The sequence below is a fragment of the Macadamia integrifolia genome, chromosome 3 (assembly GCF_013358625.1).
Source record: "Macadamia integrifolia cultivar HAES 741 chromosome 3, SCU_Mint_v3, whole genome shotgun sequence".
NCBI classification, from domain to species: domain Eukaryota; kingdom Viridiplantae; phylum Streptophyta; class Magnoliopsida; order Proteales; family Proteaceae; genus Macadamia; species Macadamia integrifolia.
Window position 1 is genome coordinate 6230773 of NC_056559.1, and position 20729 is coordinate 6251501.

At 36.7% G+C, this 20729-nt stretch overlaps 1 protein-coding gene across 1 annotated transcript; it reads right to left on the minus strand.

Moving 5' to 3' along the window:
• Positions 1-7640: 7640 nt before the first annotated feature.
• LOC122074779 (transcription factor MYB1-like) lies at positions 7641-8754 on the minus strand. Its single transcript, XM_042639744.1, has one exon. It carries the CDS (start codon positions 8611-8613, stop codon positions 7861-7863), a length of 753 nt encoding a protein of 250 aa, XP_042495678.1. The 5' UTR covers positions 8614-8754; the 3' UTR covers positions 7641-7860.
• Between the last annotated feature and the right edge of the window lie 11975 nt (positions 8755-20729).

A 20729-nucleotide genomic window follows, 5' to 3' on the forward strand; every position in this document is an offset into this window, starting at 1 on the left:
AGGTAAAATAAAGAGAAACGGAAAGTGGTTATACTGATATTTTTCTAGGCCAGTGGTAGGCCCTATCTTGTTGACTTCGTGGGGTCAAATGGAATCCGATTTGGCCTAGTGCTACCAAGTCTGATTCTTAGCTTATTGATTTGATTTAATTCAACTTATTAATTTGAATATAGGCAATAAGTTTATCTTTATAAATGTACTTGGATATGTGAATCTATATTTGGAAACTTAAATTTTCACTTCATCAAAAAAATAAAAACTTAAATTTTTTCACTTGGGATTGTTTGATTAAGTAACCTTGTTATGATTGAAATTAGATTAGATCTTGTGATGATTCGAGCCATGGAATGTTGCATGCCTAACAAAAATTCAAACCACTAGAGATTTATACATATATATATATATATATATATAAGAATTAAAAGAGAGAATGTTTGGAACATGTAGGAACTTTAATTAAAGTCACACATACAAGTAGAAAACTCAAAAAATAAATAAATAAATAAATAAATTTCTACACAAGTAGCTGAATGATGGGATGATCATCCAGATGTGGCCCCATCACTTCCCACCTTTCTTCCCTCGACTCTATTGTATGTTGTCGATGGGCCATGGCAAATGTGAGACCTGGCTATCTTTTCGATCCTCCCCCTAATGAAAACAAAAACAAAGACCTACTTTTCAAAGGTAGGGACCACTTGCATTTCTCATTAAGCTTTTCACATTGAAATAATACGAAGTTTTTAAAGAAAAGAAAAAAAATGGTATAGGGAGAGGGAGAGGGAGAGGGAAAGGGATAAATATGTTGCCGGTATATGGTAAACTAGCGAACAACACCAATGTGGCACCGGATGAAGTATCATTAATGAGGCGTAAGAAGTAATTTCAAAAGGGGGAAGAGACTTACGATGTACCAGCAGCATATCCATATTTCGTCATCTCTCTCCTATAAGTAAGCACTCTTGCGGCCCTGGCTCCCAGCCTCCCGTGTTCTCAATCGGCTCTATAGATTCGTTCCATTTGAGCATTATCTTCCCTGATTTTATTTCTTTCTTTGTTATTTTTTTCCAATGTAATGCATTCGATTCATTGCGAGTCGGAAGTGGAAGTCCCTAGTGCATCTTGCTTTCTTTGTTTGTATTGAGTTTGTTCAGTTTAGGTGTAGCCTGAAAGTGGATCAAATTCTCACACGGAATTGGATGGATTTTGTGTGTGGATTAGATCTTACAACATTTCTTTCTTTCTTTCTTTCTTTCTTTCTTCTCTTTGCTTTTTTGAAGTCTTTGCATTCTTTAGTCTTTTGTTCAGTTTTTCCTCCTAAATTCCAAGCTCGAACTGAATGTTGGCCCTTTAGTTAATGGTTGACCCTACAATTTCTTGAGAGCTCAGCCAAGTCTTCCATGGCAAAAGATAGGAAAGCCCCCCACCAACCCACACACAGGCCACTCTTTTGAACGAAGTCCTTAATGGAGCACTTACCATCCTCCCTCACGCCCTAATTTTCTTAAATGGAGACTCACCTACATTTAAGCCTCTGCCCACTTAATCAACATCTTCGAAATTAATTACACCGATCTATTGAGATATATCGGGTCTAAGGCTAGTAAACTTGGAATCGGGAACCAGATTGGGTCCAGCCGATCTTGATTTTGATTCAACTGGAATTGATCAGAATCGGCCTGAAACCTTTAACCTCAGCATAGATTGGCTTCTCTCACTTTTTTTTTTTTTTTTTTTGTTAACGACGGGTATCTAGGCCTTTGGCCTGACTAGTCCCATGGGCTCATACTAACCCCAAAACCTCATGGACCGGGTCATACCGGGGTTGAATAAGAACCATTCAACTTTCACTAAAAATAGTGAAGAGCACTAAACACCCCATGTGAATGGCCCAAACTGTGCCTAGTGAGAGTCGAACTTAGGACGTTTGAGTTTACAACTTGTACCAAGGTTGTTGATGAAATGCAGTGTTCAAGTTTGATCCACCAAACAGCACAACCTTCGCTCACAGTGTATACTTACTGCGAGACTTCTGGAGTTTCCTAAGATGTGACTTGAGGGGAGCTAAGATGGTGGCGAATGTGACCGACGGTGGTGGTGTGGGATTCAAGCTTATGCTTAAGAGGTGGCAGCCTTACTACTTTTCTTGCGGCGAGCGCAACGGCTTCCATTGTAATGTGGGTAGGATGAAGTTCATCGTCTTCCCCATACCTCATTGCCGTAATAGTACTCATGGTTGATGCTGGCTCTTTAGTTGATGGTCCATTAGAGAAGGTTGGCTAGCTGGCCTGGTCCAGGGAAGAAGCAGTGCCATTATTTTGAATAAACTGAGACTAGTTAAGAGATATTCTTGTTTGTAGTCAATTGAATTCTAAGTAAGTGGTTTGTTTTGTTTTAAGGAGATACATATAGTTTTGCCTCCCCATTTTCTTTCATTAATGTTTCTTGATATGTATGAATTAAAATTTGAAAAGCCTTTCTCTCAATCATGGATCTGGCTCTAATAACACAAATCCTTGTTTTCCCATTTAAATTCGGTTTAAAGTCATGTTCGATGTTAAACTTTAGGTTATGTTTGTTATGCATTTTGAATCTAGGACTCTAGAATATTTTTTCTTAATCGAAAAAATAGAGAAGAATCGTATTTTAAAATGCTATTAATATTATTTCTCCGTTAGCCATTATTCTATCAAGGATGACCATTGATGTGGGTGTCTGAAATAGTGAGGTCATTATGAACCTTTAACATTTAGAGGAAGTAATGACCACATTAGATAAACTAAACCACTATCCCTCGATAAATGTGACTTCAAAACTTACATTCTCCCTTTCCAATATATATTTCTTAGGCTCATTTTATGTAGAATATAAGATGTAAGATCCTAATCAAGTATGAGTAATGACTTAAGGTTGAGTCATGTCAAATGGTTATTCTCCTTAAGGCCGTAGAGGTCTCTTATTGGTGCAATTGGGTTTACTTGTCAATCAACCTCGCGGATGAAACAACCCCTAAATTAGCCAAACGCGACCTCTGTTTATAGAAGCAAAGTGCACCACCAAGGAGACTGTACAAAAGATCATGACTCATGGAATGAGTGGCCTTGATTTAATCTTCTTTGGAGATTCCAAATCCAAGGATGTAATCTCTCTCATCTATGTTTGCGACTCTATGAAGAGATACCACCCATATGTAAGGTTATGTCTAAAATAGAAGACACCTCCCCCAATAAAAAGTGTCTATTTAGAATTAGACATAAAACCAGGCCATAAATAAAACAAAAGCCCATGACATAATTTATAAGTTACACCCAGGCCCAAGAGCACTTAAACCCATGCCCAAAAAAGTAATCCATAGTCCATACCACATGGCACCCGAGCGTGTGGAAAACCTAAGACTAAACATAGAACATCCAGGCCCAAGAGCAATTAAGCCCATGGATGAAAAATTAAATTACCTGGCACAAGCCCACATCCACACCACACTGCACTAGACCCGGCCCAGCTCAATGCGTGTTTGAAAAAACCTAGAACTAACCCCGGATACGTGAGAGGAGAGAAACTTAAAACTATAAATTAAATCCAAGCCCAAGAGCACTGGAGCCATGGCCAAAAGAAAAAAAAAATACTTGGTGCAAGCCCATTTCAACACCATTGCACTTGTTCTAGCCCAGCACATCACGTGTGTGAAAAAGCCTTGATCCAATAACGAGCATATGATGAGAGAGATACATCTCTTCAAGAAATCATCTTATACCTTTATTTTTACCCATTGTCAATACCATGTGACATATATCAAATCGGTATATATCTATCGATACAGATAGCTAAAACCATGTATTATTTTTTCTTCCTAGAACCATTAGGAAAGAAGTAAGAAGATGGAGAGGAAGAGAGAAGGAAAGAGAGGGAAAGACCCTGAAGTAAATGGGCCGACAAAGTGCCTCTGTGTCTGGCTGGAACAACGTGAGAGAGAATTTAGGTGATTGCCTAAAAGCCATCATATATCATCAGAAACAAACGAATCATCAGGCACGTACATGAATTACAATGTTTGACTTTCGCTGTCTTTGACTTGTAGGTATTGGTGGAGAGAGGAGGGGATGGGAGATTCCCTTTGGTGAGGCTGTTTAGTACGGATCTTGTTTCCTTTACCGACAGTAGTTGGGGACCTCCGGTTTTTTGGGATTTGGCCTCTCGTTTGTCTCAAATATTATATGGATTTGGACCAACCCGACCCAGAGAATTTATGGTCTTTTAGGAGTGTGGGTGTGTAGGGCAACATGCGCCTACATCTGTGGCTGGTTGACAATAAAAGAAGTAAGTTGGAAGACAAGAACAGGGGTTAACTCTGTTGGAAGACGGGGTTAACTCTGTTGGAAGACTACGGTGGAGGGTGGAGGGTGGAGGGTGGAGGGTGGAGGGTGGAGGGTGGAGGTGTCAATTCCAAGTCTGCACTAGTAGGTCCAATCGAGTCCGACACGTTTATAGTTCAATTAATAAATGTGTCGAGCCTAAGCCCGGCCCATTTATAAATAGGTAGTACAAGGTGCAAGGGGTAAGCCCAATGGGTCTCCCAACCGGCCTGATTTGGACCAACACGTTTAGTCTGACCCTATATATAGGTATTTTGATTTTTTTTTTTTTTTGAGAGAATAGGGTATATATTGATTTTTTTTATCAATTATTGACCTTAATCAAGTGTAATATTTTTTCAAAAGTGTTGATAATTTAACAAAATAAATTAAAGTATCTTAAATCTAAGAAAATAAAGATCGTTTAAGACTTTATTGGTACATTACCCAATTTAGGGCCCGATTAAAGCCCGAATCCTGATTGAGCTTGACACGACACCGATCGAGACCAACTCATTCCTTAAATAGGTAGGTCATGGTCCGAGGACATAGACCCGACTGAGATTGACCCGGCCCGACCGATTGACACCCCTAGTTTACACCATAGGTCTTCATGATTAAATTACGGAACAAGACGGGCACACAATTGCGGTATACATATACTTTAAGTCTCTCTCCTAATTTAATAACGTGGGCTCTGGAGTCAGTTGTTCTCTTCTCACCCTTTAATCCCCCTTTTCCCTTACTCTTTGCTTTATTTGCTAAGCATTTAGCATGTCAATGTAGGCAAATAGTTTGTCCATCCCTGTCCCTAAAATTAAGAGGGATTTTTTTTTTTTTTTTTTCACCTATTGAATTTTGTGGAAACTGAAAGGACATATACCGGCATGAAAATTATGCATGAAACTCACATATGAGGGTGAAGCTTAAATGCTTGTTCTAAGAGTTCCATCCAAGCATGGATGAAGGAAAATTTCGTCCAAACTAAATTTAAGGACCTAATTTCTTTTTATCTTCACCAATGGATTTGATCCTTGGTTGGACTTGAAAAGGTTTTTTTGTTTACATTGTATAATAGAGAGTGGAAGTTTACTATTCTGGAAGTCCAATCACAAGATGAAATCACCATTGATTCTAGCCACACCATGGGTGAAGGAAAACTTAATCTAAATTTTTATTCCATAAGATCTCTGAAATGGAAACATTGGTGAGACATGAAGCAAATAGAAATAGAGAAATAACATGTGGCTTTGCTGGATGGTTTTGGTTTCCTACAAGTTGGGTTAAGTCTTAATCTGTTGCTTGACTAAGAATTAGGTAGTCAATTGTCCCACGGCCTTGCTTAAACCAGGCTGGCCAATTGACTTGGACTTTGGGCTATCAATCTATAACCCAAGCTAGCCCATTGACAGCCCTAGGATCTAGAAGTTCTAGACAGAACAATGCCAAGCTGCCGTGTATGTTCCAATTAATTATAGACATAAACAATTTATATAAATAAACTTGATTAAGGAAAAGTTTAATTTCCTGATGGACTAGGTTGATTTTGAACCAGTCCTCATCTGACCACTTTGATTTTTTGCAATGTCAACATTTAAAACGTTCCTTTCTCCACACTCAGAGCAGACAAGTTCACGTGATAAATTGTAGTGTTTGGTTACAAGAATCTTTTAAAGTCTAAAGTTAGGTTCCCCTTTGAACTGACATCAGAATTAGTGATTGCTAAGGAACAACAGATAACGCAAAGCAGGAAGTCTGCATAAAGTGATAACCAGACAAAGTGAAACAATTTAGATCTCACTCTACTGTATCACCGTCCAATTAAAGAAGGCAATGGGCTGGGTTAAGTTAAACTCGGCTTTTTTTCACCTCAAGATAGGGAGGGTGGAAAGACCCAGTTTTCTTTTCACCTCATGAACGGATACAGATCGAATTCGAATCAAATGTGTTCGGATCCAAATATTTCCTTATCAAATATGGATACGTCTAAATGAATACAAATGCAAATTGAATTTGGATTTTCAACTATCCGTTTACTCTCTGACTTGTATAATCCAGACATTCCTCCCCCAAATGATTATAATTTGTTCTAATCCATCTTTCTAAGTTGTTTTAACTCTTTTCCTCATTCCTCATTCTCTAAAACCTATTTAAACTTCAAGAACCCTCAAATCATTAATTGATAATTTAATCGGATCGGATAATTATTTTTTAGATAATTCGAATTTTATTCCAGATACCCTTTAACCAAATATGAATATTCCTAAACGAATACGAATGTGAATTTGAATTCAGATTTCGATTATCCATTTATCCATTTACTTCCCTCAGGTGAAAGAAAATTTTATCACAAAAAAAAGTTGGCTTATAAGACTTAAGAAGGGATTTTGTTTTTGGTATAGCAATGGGACCAGGGTTTTTTTTTTCCATTTTTTCTTTTGCGGAGGTGGGTTGGGAGAGAAGTTGGGAAGAAAAATGTACATATTTAACAGCTTTTTTAGATTGAATTATAACACACATATTGAATACTCAATTTTGGTAATCTCCAAACCCTAAAGATAAAAAGAATGGATAACGTTCCCCTTTAACTAATGGTGGAGGAGAACTCCCCTCACCATGGCTATTATTACTCTTAGATTAAGATGAAAAGGTATAATTTTGACTTCATCAATAGGGATGGAAATGTTAACAATGGTGCAAGAATCCAATCACATGATCATATCACCAGTATCAACTAGAAGAAAAAGAATACTCAATCAAGACATCATCATTCTTAATCACATTATGTGTGAAACAGAAGAATGGGTAGAATGGGTTTTAGAAAGGCTGAACTAAGGGGTTCTCTCATCCACGGTGAATGAGAAAAAAATGTTTCATATTATCTAATGCAGTAGTTAAAACACATGAAATACAAATAAAACATTATTTATATAATAATATAATTATTTCTTGTGCACCTATGCCTAAAGAATCATTTATATATTTTTGGAAAAAAGGTTTTTTGAATTTCTTCGCTTTAATATCTTCTATACCATCTATCTCATTGGCACTTGAAATGATTTCATGAACCTTTCAAGAACGGAATTGTACCTTCTCCCGTAAACTTTATGCATTAGTTGTATTAACAATTTTTTGTCATTTATTCATTTCACTGATAACCATACAAGTCTGGTTTCGTCCTTTATTTTTCCCCTCTCTACTTACTAAGGTTCTATCAATCTTAAATCCCTATGGTTTCCTTGGAGTGATCAATTCCTTAGAAAGTGAATGTAAAATGGACCCCAAAAATAGTTAAATTGGCCAAATGTGAACAATTTTAGAACCAATATATACCATATGATTCATGAAGCCAATATTTTATAGTTGGGGCTTTGCAAAAGAAAGCTGTTATTTTGCTTTCAAAGATATCAAGAAGTACCATTTAATTAAAATCGATAAATAGCAAACACCCCCCACCCCCACCCCCCCCCCCAAAAAAAAAAAAAACCAGCTGTGGAACCCTCAAGTCTCAGCCATTCCAAGAAAGCCCAAGCCCAAGCCCAAGCCCAGTCCCAGGAGTTGCTGTTTCAGACAAGGAAGCCGTCACATAAGTCCTCACCTCCCTAGCAATCACATCCCTCATCATATCCCAAAAACCCGCCGGCATATTCTCCATTCCAATCTGCCTTTCCGGCGGCGCCACACAACCCACCCCGGGCGGCGCCAGCGTCAACGCGGTCACCGGCTCCACCTCTACCGGCGTCGACGACAAACACCCAAACCCCCGACTCGTCCCACTACCACTACCACTACTGTCTCCCTCCGCCACAACTTCTCTCTGCTTCCTCCTAAGCGTAGAGTTCCAATGGTTCTTCACAGAATTATCGGTCCGACCGGGGAGTAACCGAGCAATGGTGGCCCATCTATTTCCATATTTGGCATGAGCAGCTAAGATAGTCTCATCCTCAGCCGGAGAAAAGGGTCGGTGCTCGACATTGGGGCTGAGCTGATTACACCACCGGAGCCGGCAAGACTTACCTGACCGACCCGGTATGTAACGGCTTATCAGAGACCAGTTTCGTGCGCCGTGTCGTTCGACTAGACGAGATAGGATCTTGTCTTCTTCGTTACTCCATGGCCCTTTGATCCTCTCCGATTTCTTCGTATCTCCCTCTGATCTGTCTGGTTGTTTAGAAGAACCATAAGAAGTAGAGTCCGAGGAAGAAGATGAAGATGTAGAAGAAGAAGAAGAAGAAGAACGAGTGTTATTAATTGCTTCCATGGCTGAACCTGAATCTAAACCTAAACCTGCTCAGCCTTTGCCAAGAACGGTTAAGCTCTTTTTAACAAATCTCTATATATAGAGAGAGAAAGGCTTAGAGGAGAGATGGGGATGGGAAGGAGCGAGGAGGAGATATGTACATGGGACTTGGCCATTTGCCTTTCGCTGTCAGGTACTTCTGAGAAATTTCCTTATGGTTACGGTGAGGGTTCTAACCGAGGCAGGTGCGTAAATGCGCACCATGTATTAGCTTTTCTTTTTTTTTTTTCCCGTTTTCTTCTTTCAATCTGCGAGCGAGCGAGCTTGCGAGAGGGTTTTCTTGTCGTGACTTGCCAAGTGGATTTTATGATTTCTTTATTCCTCTCCCCAATGAGTCTGGAACCGGCCAGGTAAGTTATATGGATCGACAAGGAAGTTCTTGGTGGGGCCCACTTGCCCTTTGGGACCAGTAGATTTGGTGAACCATTGGTAGGGTCCACAAATTATTCGCGTCCTTTACATGTTAGTTTTAGCTTGAGCTTAGCCGAATTGTCCTTGAAGATATGGTTTATGAGTAACACCTCTTGTAATTAATAATGGGAAAAAATTGAGTATGTTGTTGATATCAAGCATGTGAGCATCCATTGTGTCTATCTTTCTTTTCTGTCTATCTTTCTTTTCTCTTTTTTTAAAATGACTCTCATATCTTTTCTGAATGATACTCTATTAGGTGTTCTTATTGGTGCTATCCGCTAGCATACTTGATATCGGTGATATACCTATCCCTCTCCCATTAATAATTTATTTAGAAATAATTTCACTAACAACATTTTTGGGAGGGTTTTCAAAGATGCTGGTGTAAGAAGGAATCTGCATATTTCACCAACGAGGTTTTGGAGAACAGTAATAAATCGTATGGGTTCTACCTATGGTTCACATGATGCCAATGTAGAGAGGAATTTGCATATCACAAAAAATGACAATGCATGACAAGGCAGAGAATAATATTTTCTACATATGGTCCTTTGGTCTACATGGGTTAGAATAAGAGATAGAGAGTGCGGATATCTTACTATTTGAGAGGATACACATTGGAGTTTACACTCTATCATTCTGCGCTACGCTTTCCCACAAGGATATTAAGTGGGATTTTTATATAACCTTAATAGTATATTTGCATGTCATTTATGCCAATCCATCCGTAAACATATATTTATTTACATAGCACTAAAGAAATTAAGATTTTTGTCATACCAATTTGATTAGATGGTCATTATCTGTAACCGTTGACCATTTGCAAGTTTATCCTAATAACATGTAAATATGTGGAATTTTTTGTATTTTATTGTAATTCAATTAAACTATCGATTTCATTTTTCCGTCCTTGTGTTTTTTTTTTTTTTTGGGTAACTCTTTTTCCCTATTGTCAAGTATAATTAAAATGAAAAATAATTATATTATTTATATTCTAATATTCCCTCTAACTCTTTTAGAGTAAGAATTACTTTTGGGATAAATTTTTTGTTTTTTACTTCAAGTCCACTTCCCCATGTGTATAAACCATAGTTAGTAAATTCGTATATAATATGTGGATTTGTATTAATTCAAAAACTTCATATTATATGTGTATTTTATATGTACCCATATAAATGAATATAATACGTTTTATACTATTAATACATTTATTTTGGGACCAACAAAACCTTAAAAGTCAAAACGATACTTTTTTATTTTCGTAGGTTTTTCGATTTTGAGAATAATGTAGATGGCACACGTCTCACTTTTTTATTTTATTAATTTTAACCCATTTCCGTATAGCAAGCAGCGCTTTCGCAGGACCAAAGAGCGATTGTGGGCAGGACATGCCAAGACTCGAACCCACAACCAACCAACTCAAGCGGTGATGGGTTAAGGGTATTTTCACCACTAGGCTACCAACCCCATTGGTAATTACGAATCTATGTTATTGCAATTGAACTATTGAATTTTTAATTTGACCTATACGCAATTTGATTTCGATTTTAGAATTTGGATCTACATCAATAAGGGTTACTGTGGATTTTCTTGTTTGATAAAATAATATCAATAACGATATTTTAATTTGTTAAATGATTATACACATGTTATTATTATGATTATTATTATTTTGACAAATATATACTATTATTTGCTATTATAGAAGTAGTCGATGGATCACCTCTCAACATTGGTTATGCTAGACATGATTAAACTTAATTAATATTAGATGTAAAAGATTTAAAAAAAAATAAAAACTAAAAAGAAAGAAAGAGAGAAATGATCCCCAATTATAAAACTAAATTGGATTTAGGTGTTTATGAGAGCATGAGATATTAGAATTTAGTTATAAACAACTAATTCCAGTCCATTCCTAATATCAAAATAGTTACTCTCGGATTTTTGCATTGCAACCGTATTAAATATATAACGTATCATTATCGTGCACATTTTATTGTATTAGATTTTTTGAAAGTATTATTTCTGTATGACTCATTTAATTGTCATACATGTTAATTTTCATATTATTGCTATTCCCAAACTTACCAACTATGATACAAACATTAGTAATAAATAATTAACAATAATATTTCGTATAAAAGAGTGCAGTCCCTATTCATATACAAAAGCCAATAAAAATATACAAAACAATGTCATCAAAAATATATTTTCTATTTTATAAGGGATAGATGATAGATCTACCATTTCGCATCCCCATGTGTTTAGGTGCAGCGACTGCACTCTTCCAAGAAATTATTTTCTAAAACTATTATTAGTTATAAAAGGACGTTGGGGCTTGGGACGAAGGGTAGTGGGGCTGTGGGGGACTGGGGATGAGGAGAAGGCCAAGTGGCTAATATTAGAAACGATGAAGATAAAGATAGTTCCATTTCCTTAGTACGGGCACTACGGCCTCGAGCTTGTCCGAAGTCGTAGACCAGTAGGGTGCCAGGGGGACTAGGATGTGGGGAAGGCAACATTTAAAACATGACAGTAACGCGAAAGCTGTGAAGCATTTCTTCTATTATAAGTTAAAACAACGTGTCAGTTTATTTTATTTAAAAAAAAAAATAGAGTAAAATGATCGAGTAAGAGGAGGCGGCGTCTTTTTGACCACCACTTAACTAAAGTTTTACTAAACAGTTTTACAGCTTAGTTTTTCGTTGGAAAGAAGGGGCCACTGATGGTAACAGACAAAACACTTCTGGACCACTGGACTGTGATAGATTTTAAATATTCTAAATATCAAATTTTCATTTGTTTATATTTTACCTGGCTTTAATCAAACGGCGAAAAGAGGCATGAATCATGCATGTCCACATCGGATGGGGTCCACAGACAGGCTGGATGTTAAAAGGAGTAGAGAATCTCACGTGGTATGAAATTTATTCAATGGGTTTTGAGTCTTTTGACTTTTAAACGTTTTTTTAATTGAAATCTGAAAGAGGATATTAGAACCATAATGAGATCTCTGCCGCCCACGTGGCTAAACTGTAACCGTTGTTTGGTCTTATACCTACCCTTTTCTAACAGAGGAAAGCAGTTGGGCAGTTGGAGGCTTGGAGGTTTTCGGTGGGAGAAGCTGTTTCGTCGCTTTTTGATTTAGACAGCTGGACCGCTCAAGTATGACGATCAACACCTCTCCCGTTTTCGTTCCTTACTGCTCCGTTTAGTTGTAAGGAAAGTTGGGAAAAGAAAAGAATCAACAATAAAAATAAATAAAAAAAGTTGCACTCTTTGGGGGTTGTAAATAAAAAAAGTTGTACTCTTTGGGTGTTGCCATTTTTTTTTTTTATATGTTTTTAGGAAAAGACTAAGGACCCGTTTGGTATCGTTCTTAACAAGTGTTTCTATCGTTTTTTCATTTTATTGGAGCAAAAAAGCGCAAAAAACTGTTTGGTACGTCGGGGCTATGTTTCAGTTTTTATGAAACAAAAAAAAAAAAAAAGGGAAAATGAGTCAAAAGTCGGAACTCCAAAAGCGAGTTCCGACTATGACGTTTCATCTCAAAATCCCTAATTTGGAACTATCGTTCCCGATAGCTGGAGCGAGTGGAGCATCTGCAGGTAAACTCTTCTCTCTTCTTCTCCTCTATTCGCGTTTTTCTCTCTTCTCCTCTGTTCGCTTATCTCTTCTTCTCTCTTCTTCTCCTCTGTTCCAACAATTGTGAAAGTTCCGATAAAAATCCCTCTAACCCATCTTTCTTCTTTACCCACCGAAGACTTGCTGCGGAAAACCAAGGTACTGACCACTGAAGGCCATCTTCCTCCTTCCCTTTCACTCTGAGCATACTCCTCTCTTCAACAAGCTCCACCACCGAAGGCCAATCATCAAGATCTCATGGCACTACTCAGCTGTCGACGTTCCAAAATTAGTGAAATGACTGCCATCGCTGCAAGCCCTTGAGGTTTTCTTCTTTAACTTGAGCAACTGAGGACGAGCCGAGAGAAGTGTAGGTCTTCTTCGTCAGGCATCTGCGTCGAGGTATGTAAACCCTTTTGTGGTTTTTTATTCCCCATTTAGCAGGTTTGGAAACTGGGATTTCGTCAACAAATGCTAAATCTAGGGTTTGTGGATGCAGGATCTTTTGCTTCATCTTTTTCAGCCATTTATCTTCAAAAGTGAGTCACCTCTCTTCTCTATTCTATTTTTTGGTTCAGTAGCATCAGTAGTTTCACCACCGCCATGAAGCATTTACAAATGCCAACAAAGGAAGGAGCAAAGGTAGCCACCAGAGAGGCTGCGTATTAGAATACATATCCATATTTGCTCTGCAAATCTGTAATTTCCTCTCTATGGTCTGATTTTTTATTCTGATATTGGGTCTGCAAGTCTTTTTTTTTTTTTTTTAGATTATGAGATTGGATTTTTGAATTGAGATTGAGTCTCCTTTAGTGTAACAAATCATGGGGTGGTTGGGTTCATAAGCCATGAGAGATTTCCTGATAAAGGGCAGAAGTGGACGAGGGTGCAAGAGAGTGAGTGTTTGAGTTGGGAATAGAGAGAGCGAGTATATTGAGCTAGTTGGAAGTTTCTGTGCTTGATGATTTGCTACTGTGGATAAGGGTGCAAGAGAGTGAGCATTTCTTTTTAGGAAATGATGTGTGTTCAGTAATATATGGAACTGATGATCATTTTTACTGTTGGATGGCCAATTGTTAATGGAATTAATCAAATCTTCAAATAACCATTTATCTTCAATTTCAGATTATGACAAGTATTCAAACAGTCCTATTATAAATAGGATTGCATCTAAGGATTTAAACCTGAAATCAAGTATTTCTTGTTGTTATTTTTTTTTTTGTTTAGATATGATATTCTGCTGATTATACTAAACTAGAAAAATAACTTGTACAATGGGTTTTTTTTCTTGCTCATGGTTTTTTTTTTTCTCCCTACCACTTGAAGATGTACCATTGCAAGTTATGTATTCAGATTCAGACTGTATGATAACCTAGTATGCTAACTTTGGGATTTTCCTATAATGTCTAGTTATTATGTCTGGAAGTAGTATTCCTGCTGTTAAGTGGTCAGAACTTAAGACCAATGTTATTGAAGGAATGAAAGAAGCTGAAAAAAATGGTCACAAATCCGGTAATTCATTTAACAAAACTGGATGGGAGGCCATTACAAAACAATTTCATATGGCTTTAAATCGTACAGTTGGGAGAGAACAATTACGCAATAAGATGAACAAGTTGAAATACGAGTACCAGCAATTCAAAAGACTGCTTGACACAACTGGATTTGGGTGGAACTCAATGAGGAAATCAGTCACAGTTGATGATGAATCCGTATGGGATAGGGCAATACAGGTATTATAGATCTCATTAGCTAGTTTAATTATTTCAAAATTAGATCGCAATGAGTAGTACTTTATACTAGTGATACAATGACTGCTTATGCAGGCAAATCCAGGTTGGTTGAAATACAAGAAGTATGGACTAAACAACTGGCTAGATTTGAGCATGATATTTGGGGATGCCTATGCTAGAGGAAACTTAGGGGTTAACAGTGCTCAAGATTTGGATTACATTGAAACTAATAATAATGTTGATATTGAGTAAGTCTTTGAATCTCCTAGTACCCCGGTGCATTTGGGCATGACTGACCCTTTCCGTCAGAATACTCATACTCTAACTCAGACCACCACAAAGCAAAATCTTGATAGGACACCCATAGGACGAAGAAAAAAGAGCGCCAATAAAGGAGATAGCCACGTGAAGGACTTGTATGGGAAGTATTTATCCATTAAAATTGACAAAGCATCTAGTACTTTCGTTACATCTCCTGTTCGTGGTGGGAAAGGTGCATCTCATCCTCGAGATTTCAGTGTGAGTACATGTGAGGTGGTATTATCCTCCATACTGGATATGTCAAATGAGACATACTTGAAGGCCACCAGTCGTATGTGTGCTGATCCTAGTTGGAGGGAGTTGTTTGTCTGTGCAAAGCCTGTTAAGAGGACTTGGTTTTTAGATGCTTTGGAGTAATTTGTCTGATTCTACTATTGAAACTAATTTTGATGGTTGTGTTTGAATACTACTTTTGATATTTTTGGATTCAGGACAATACTTTCGATGATGGCTACTTGTGTTTTATTTCTTAAGTTTTTTTTTTATTGATATGTGTAATGTTGAACATATGTTTTGGGTTGAGACGATATGTTAGATTGTTATGTTTTACAGTTTTTTTTTTTGAAATTGATAAGTAGTTGTCAATTTATTGCAGTTATGTCAAATGCATTAAGTAAAACTTCTAGTGATAAAGAATATATGATCATTCACATTGGGAATGGAATTACTGAGTGAGACTGTATATATTCGGGAACCATATAAAGATAGTGTATTTCTAGGTGCTATCATGATACATGAGGTATTGAATGGGCACGCCAACGATGCTATGAAGAGTTTATGATAGAACGTCATATCTTCCTCAACATATGTGATTATGTTAGACATAGGGGTTAGATGAAAGACACGACCAACATCCGAGTGGATGAATAGCTTGGAATATTCTTATAAATTGTTGGGAAGGGTTCAAGTAATAGGGACACCCAAAATCATTTCAACCACTCAGAAGAAATAGTTAGTCGAACATTCAATGTTATCTTACTTGCAATGCAACGCCTGGCTAAGGAGAAAATTAGATCGTCAGACGTCAGTATAATACCGACAGAGATTGCACAGAACCTGAAAGACTACCATTTTTCCAAGGTAAATCTGTTAATATGATACATGTTTCTAATTAAATATATGAATATTTAATTTCTTATATGTAGTGACAATTTAATTATCATTATATGTCATAGCACTGTATTGGCGCCATAGATGGTACTCACGTCCATGTTGTAGTTCTAAGAGATAATCAAATTTGATATAAGAATCGAAAGGGGATCACAACTCAAAATGTGATGTGTGCATGTTTGTTTGACATGCGATTCACATATGTGTATGTGGGATGGGAAGGTAGTGCAAATGATTATCGAGTACTTGAACAGGCAAAAAGTGATCCTCGATTGAGTTTTCCACATCCACCTTCAGGTATTAACTTTATACTAGTATATTAGATTTTCATTTGAGTGTATACGTAATAACATATAATATTTTTTGTCTATAAGAAAGTATTATGTTGTCGACTCTGGGTATGCTAGCCAATCTGGATATTTGACACCATTTAGGGGTGAGAGATACTATCTACCGAACTATAAAGGGCGTAGAAGATCCCCAAGAACAGCAAAAGAATTGTTCAATTATAGACATTCATCACTTCGGAATGTCATTAAACGTACATTTGGGGTATTGAAGAACAAATTTCAAATTTTAAGGCTAATGCACCAGTTCCCAGTGAAAGCTCGGGCATCAATCGTACTGGCATGTTGTGGGCTACACAACTATATTCGAGAAGAGCATATTACTAATGCTGAATTCGTGGGGATGAGTGATGATTTAAACGTTGCAGATGATGACTTGAATCAGTCACATGAAGATTTCGTTGATCATTCTACAACACAATCTAGTCAATGAAACAGGGCAAAAAAGATGAATGCCACTAGGCTAAGAATTACAAATGCAATGGCTAAACAGCAAAAGATACTAGAACTAGTTGAAAACTAAAACCGATATCTATTTTAACAAAACTGAAAACATAAATTAATGTTTTAAGTGATGTAATACTTGTTTTATGTTACATTTATGTATGTGGTATAAGTTGATATATTATTATGAATGTCATATATTTTGATGCTATATTAATTTTGTTGATATTTAAATTATTGTTACAGATGACTTCTTCTATGTCCCCACTCATAATAGCAAATTGTGAAATTTGCGGGAAGAGTTGTGGTAAATATACAACTAAGTCGGGTAAAAATATTAGAAGAGAATTTTTCAAGTGTCAAGATTCATGTAATTTTTTCATGTGGGTGGACCAACTACATCTATGTAGATGTGATAAAGGTCAATGCAAAGTACGAACTGCGACGAAAGGTCCAAACAATGGACAGTATTTTCTATGTTGTCCAAATTCAACTGAAATTATTTATTTATACGATTGATCTATACCTATAGATAATTTTAGATTATTTTTAATTCAATGTTAAATTTCAACGACCCTAATTACATCTATTATTTGATATAGGTTGATAACCGTAGATGTGGTATGTTTGTATGATTGAAAGATGAAACATATATCTCTATCATACAACATACATTATGTTCATAAAGCTCAACATCAACATCATCCACACTACCATCCACTTCGAACAAGTACATGAAAGAATATCTGTAAGGGACACTTAAAGGATTAGAGGACCAAACAAATAAGGTGAAAGACATCCTCTATGCATTCAAATCTTTAGACTTTGACAAAAAGTGAAAATTTGAGAAATTATGTAATTATTAACTGGGACAAGGCATTGTTAATTCTATATTTTATTCATCATTTTGGAACCATGTTTTGTTTTTAGTTGTTATGTAATACTTTATTGTCCCAAAGGATTTGCATGTTTATAGTATTTTAATGTTATTTATGTAATTATTGACTTAAAAGAAAAGAAAAGAGAAAAAAAAAGTTTTTGAAACAAGCATTACCAATCGAGCATTACCAAATATTTTCCAACTAATTTTCCTTATGATTTTTTCTCTAACATCCCTCCAATTAGATACAATCACTTAACCCAACATTTGGGGTCGATACGGAGGATCCCAATAAAGAGAATCCCCTCCTTAACATAAATGATAGAATTTTATTTTGAAAATTGATGTGTAACCATTTTTTTTCTTTTTTTTTTTGTTGGTTACAATGTGTAACCAATCTAGGCTATACCTCTTATTGTTCAAAAACTTAAATTGCCAAATCATTCTTATATTTGACACATTAGGTGGCCAATGCTCGAGATAATTTATCCTTTATTTGGACCAAGGCTACCCTGAGCTTCCAAGGGAAAAGGGTGGTGGACAGTTGACCTCTAACGACCCTTGCTGTCATGCATTGTGTGTGGAACCCATAAGGAATGGGGAGAGAATGCTCCATGAAGATGAAAGAGACCTTTGACTAGTCTGCAGTGTCCATATTCTTTGGATGATTCAGAACGTCTGGACTCGACTTGTGCAATCAGTAGTACACCCAAACCAACTGCTGGTTGGTAGTGTATATTACTAACCACCCCATACCGAATGCCGCGTGGTGTTCTAGAATTCCAGTGGATATTTTCCTTCTGTGTGGATGCAATAGATACCCCGTACCTAATGCCGCGTGGTATTCTAGAATTCCAATGGATATTTTCCTTATGTTTGGATGCAATAGGTATTCTACTTGCATCACCTGATTTCCAAGGAATCTGATTAGATAATTATTTATAGGAAAATTATTCTCTGAGCTGTTAGGGGAGGGCATGATAACGCTGTTTTTTTCTCTTCAAAACGATCTTACTATCCCCTCACCTAAGAAAAAGTTATGTAGTCTCTTATTGGTGCGTTTTTGTATGCCGTTTGTTCAGAAAACCTTTTCCCTTGATTATGTTTTCTTTCAATTTTAAAGTTATCATCACATATTATGGGTCTGTATCTCTGTTAGTTAAAACGGGAACGGCAAAAAAACATTGTTCGGTACGGGTATGTTTTAAACGGATCAAAACGTGAACGGGACGGTCAAAAATACGGTCAAATACGATAAAAACGGGGAAAAAAAATAAAAAACGGACGATACGTGTTTTAAACGTTTATATTTAAATAATACGGTGTCAAAAAAACGGCAGTATATAGACATAAATTGGCATAATAATTCTCTAAATACCTAGATAACAATCAAAATAAATAGTCTCGTTTTAAACGTTTCTATTTTAAAACGTTTATATTTTTTAAAATCCGTTTTTTTACTATAAAAAAAAACGGTACGGCGTTTAAAACGGCAAAAAAACTTCAAATAGCCCCGTTCCCGTTTTTTACCGACTTTCTGTGAAAAATTTGGCAAACGGCGTTTAAAACACGTTTTAAACGCGAATAAACTAACTAGGGTCATGATCTCCACTTAAATCACAGATGCATAGATGGAGAATCAAACCTGAGACTGTATGCCTAATCCACACAATCCCTAGTTCGCCTTAACCATAGGGGCAACCCACAGGTGGGTACAAAATAAATAAGAAAACACACACACAGACACTCACACAATGCGTACGACAGGGTTCGATCCCACGACCTCCTCCCCTGGGTGCCGGCTCCACAAGCCGAAGCTACCACGAATTGAAAACAAACTTATTTTTTAAAATGACATCTAAGTCTCATCCGCGCCTTACCAATAAAAAATTCTGAAAATCACGTAGAGGTTGACATGTTGTGCCACACAAGAATTGTTCAAGGAGAGGCACTGTCACACTGATCCAAAAGTCAAATGTCTACACAATTGGGTGCGTGTATCATGGTTTTAAGTATCGATATTGTATCACCATATTTGTATTGGTTAAGACTGATCTCCAATCTTTGATATTTGGATCGATTATCTATATCATTTAAAAGTAAAACAGTAAAAACCATGGTGTATGTTTTTTTTTTTTCTAAAAAAGATAATGTGTATGTGCTCTAATCAAGGTTCAAGCAATTGGTAACAAAACAATTTTTTTATGGAAAGAAATAAAATCTGTTGAATCGATCAATTTGAATCAGACTCAGATTAGTTAAATACATCGATTTGGATCAGAATAAGTTGAGACTCTTATTCTTGCACTCTGTTTTGAATGGTCTTGCATGATGTTTGATCTCTAAAGTTTCACCAAAATTCTTTTTAATGAGAAAAGGTTTTTAATCCAATGGGCTAGGACAGAATCTCTCATACCAGTATATTATCAACCATCAAATGAAAAGAAAAGTATTATACCAGTTCAATTATTTCGCAGTGTACTTCCCTCTCCCTCAACCGCGATGCACTCTCCACATCCCCCTCTCTCTCTCTCTCTCTCTCTCTCTCTCTCTCTCTCTCTCTCCCTCCCCTTTACCATTAGGAGCTGCAGATTTTTATCCTACTCTAATTGGGGGTAGCTAGAGAAGGACCAGTGAGGGTTTTGTGTATGTCTCTCTTGTATTTTCTCTCTCCCATTTTGTGTGTCTCTCCCCTCATAAGCTACAATTTCTACAATTTCTTTACATTTTTAACCACGGACTTTTTTCTATCTTTACTCTCCCATCACCACCTCCAACGCCAAGGTGGAAGCCACTAGAGTTCATGTGGATAGACAATACTGGGAGTACTAATGGGGGTGTTCATTGAGAGAGAGAAGATGATGATGATGATGATGATGATGATGATGATGATCACCCAGCTCCATCCATTCTACCAATTGGTGAGGCATATAGATACCATTTATACCGAGGCATGCCGATTCCATGCCCTATTATAATTTCTTACACTTCTTCATTCAAATATGAAAACCTAAGTTAATTTAGAGTCTTAAGCTTTAGACAAATGTAAATGTTCAAACTATTTGGTGTAGTTTATATTTGTATTTATTACTTATTTCTAAAAAATCATCTATGATTATAAATTATCTTCTTACGTATTTCAGTCCACAGTGAACTACTTTTGCCCAAAAATTGGTGATGATCGCATTTCAATGACGATCATTT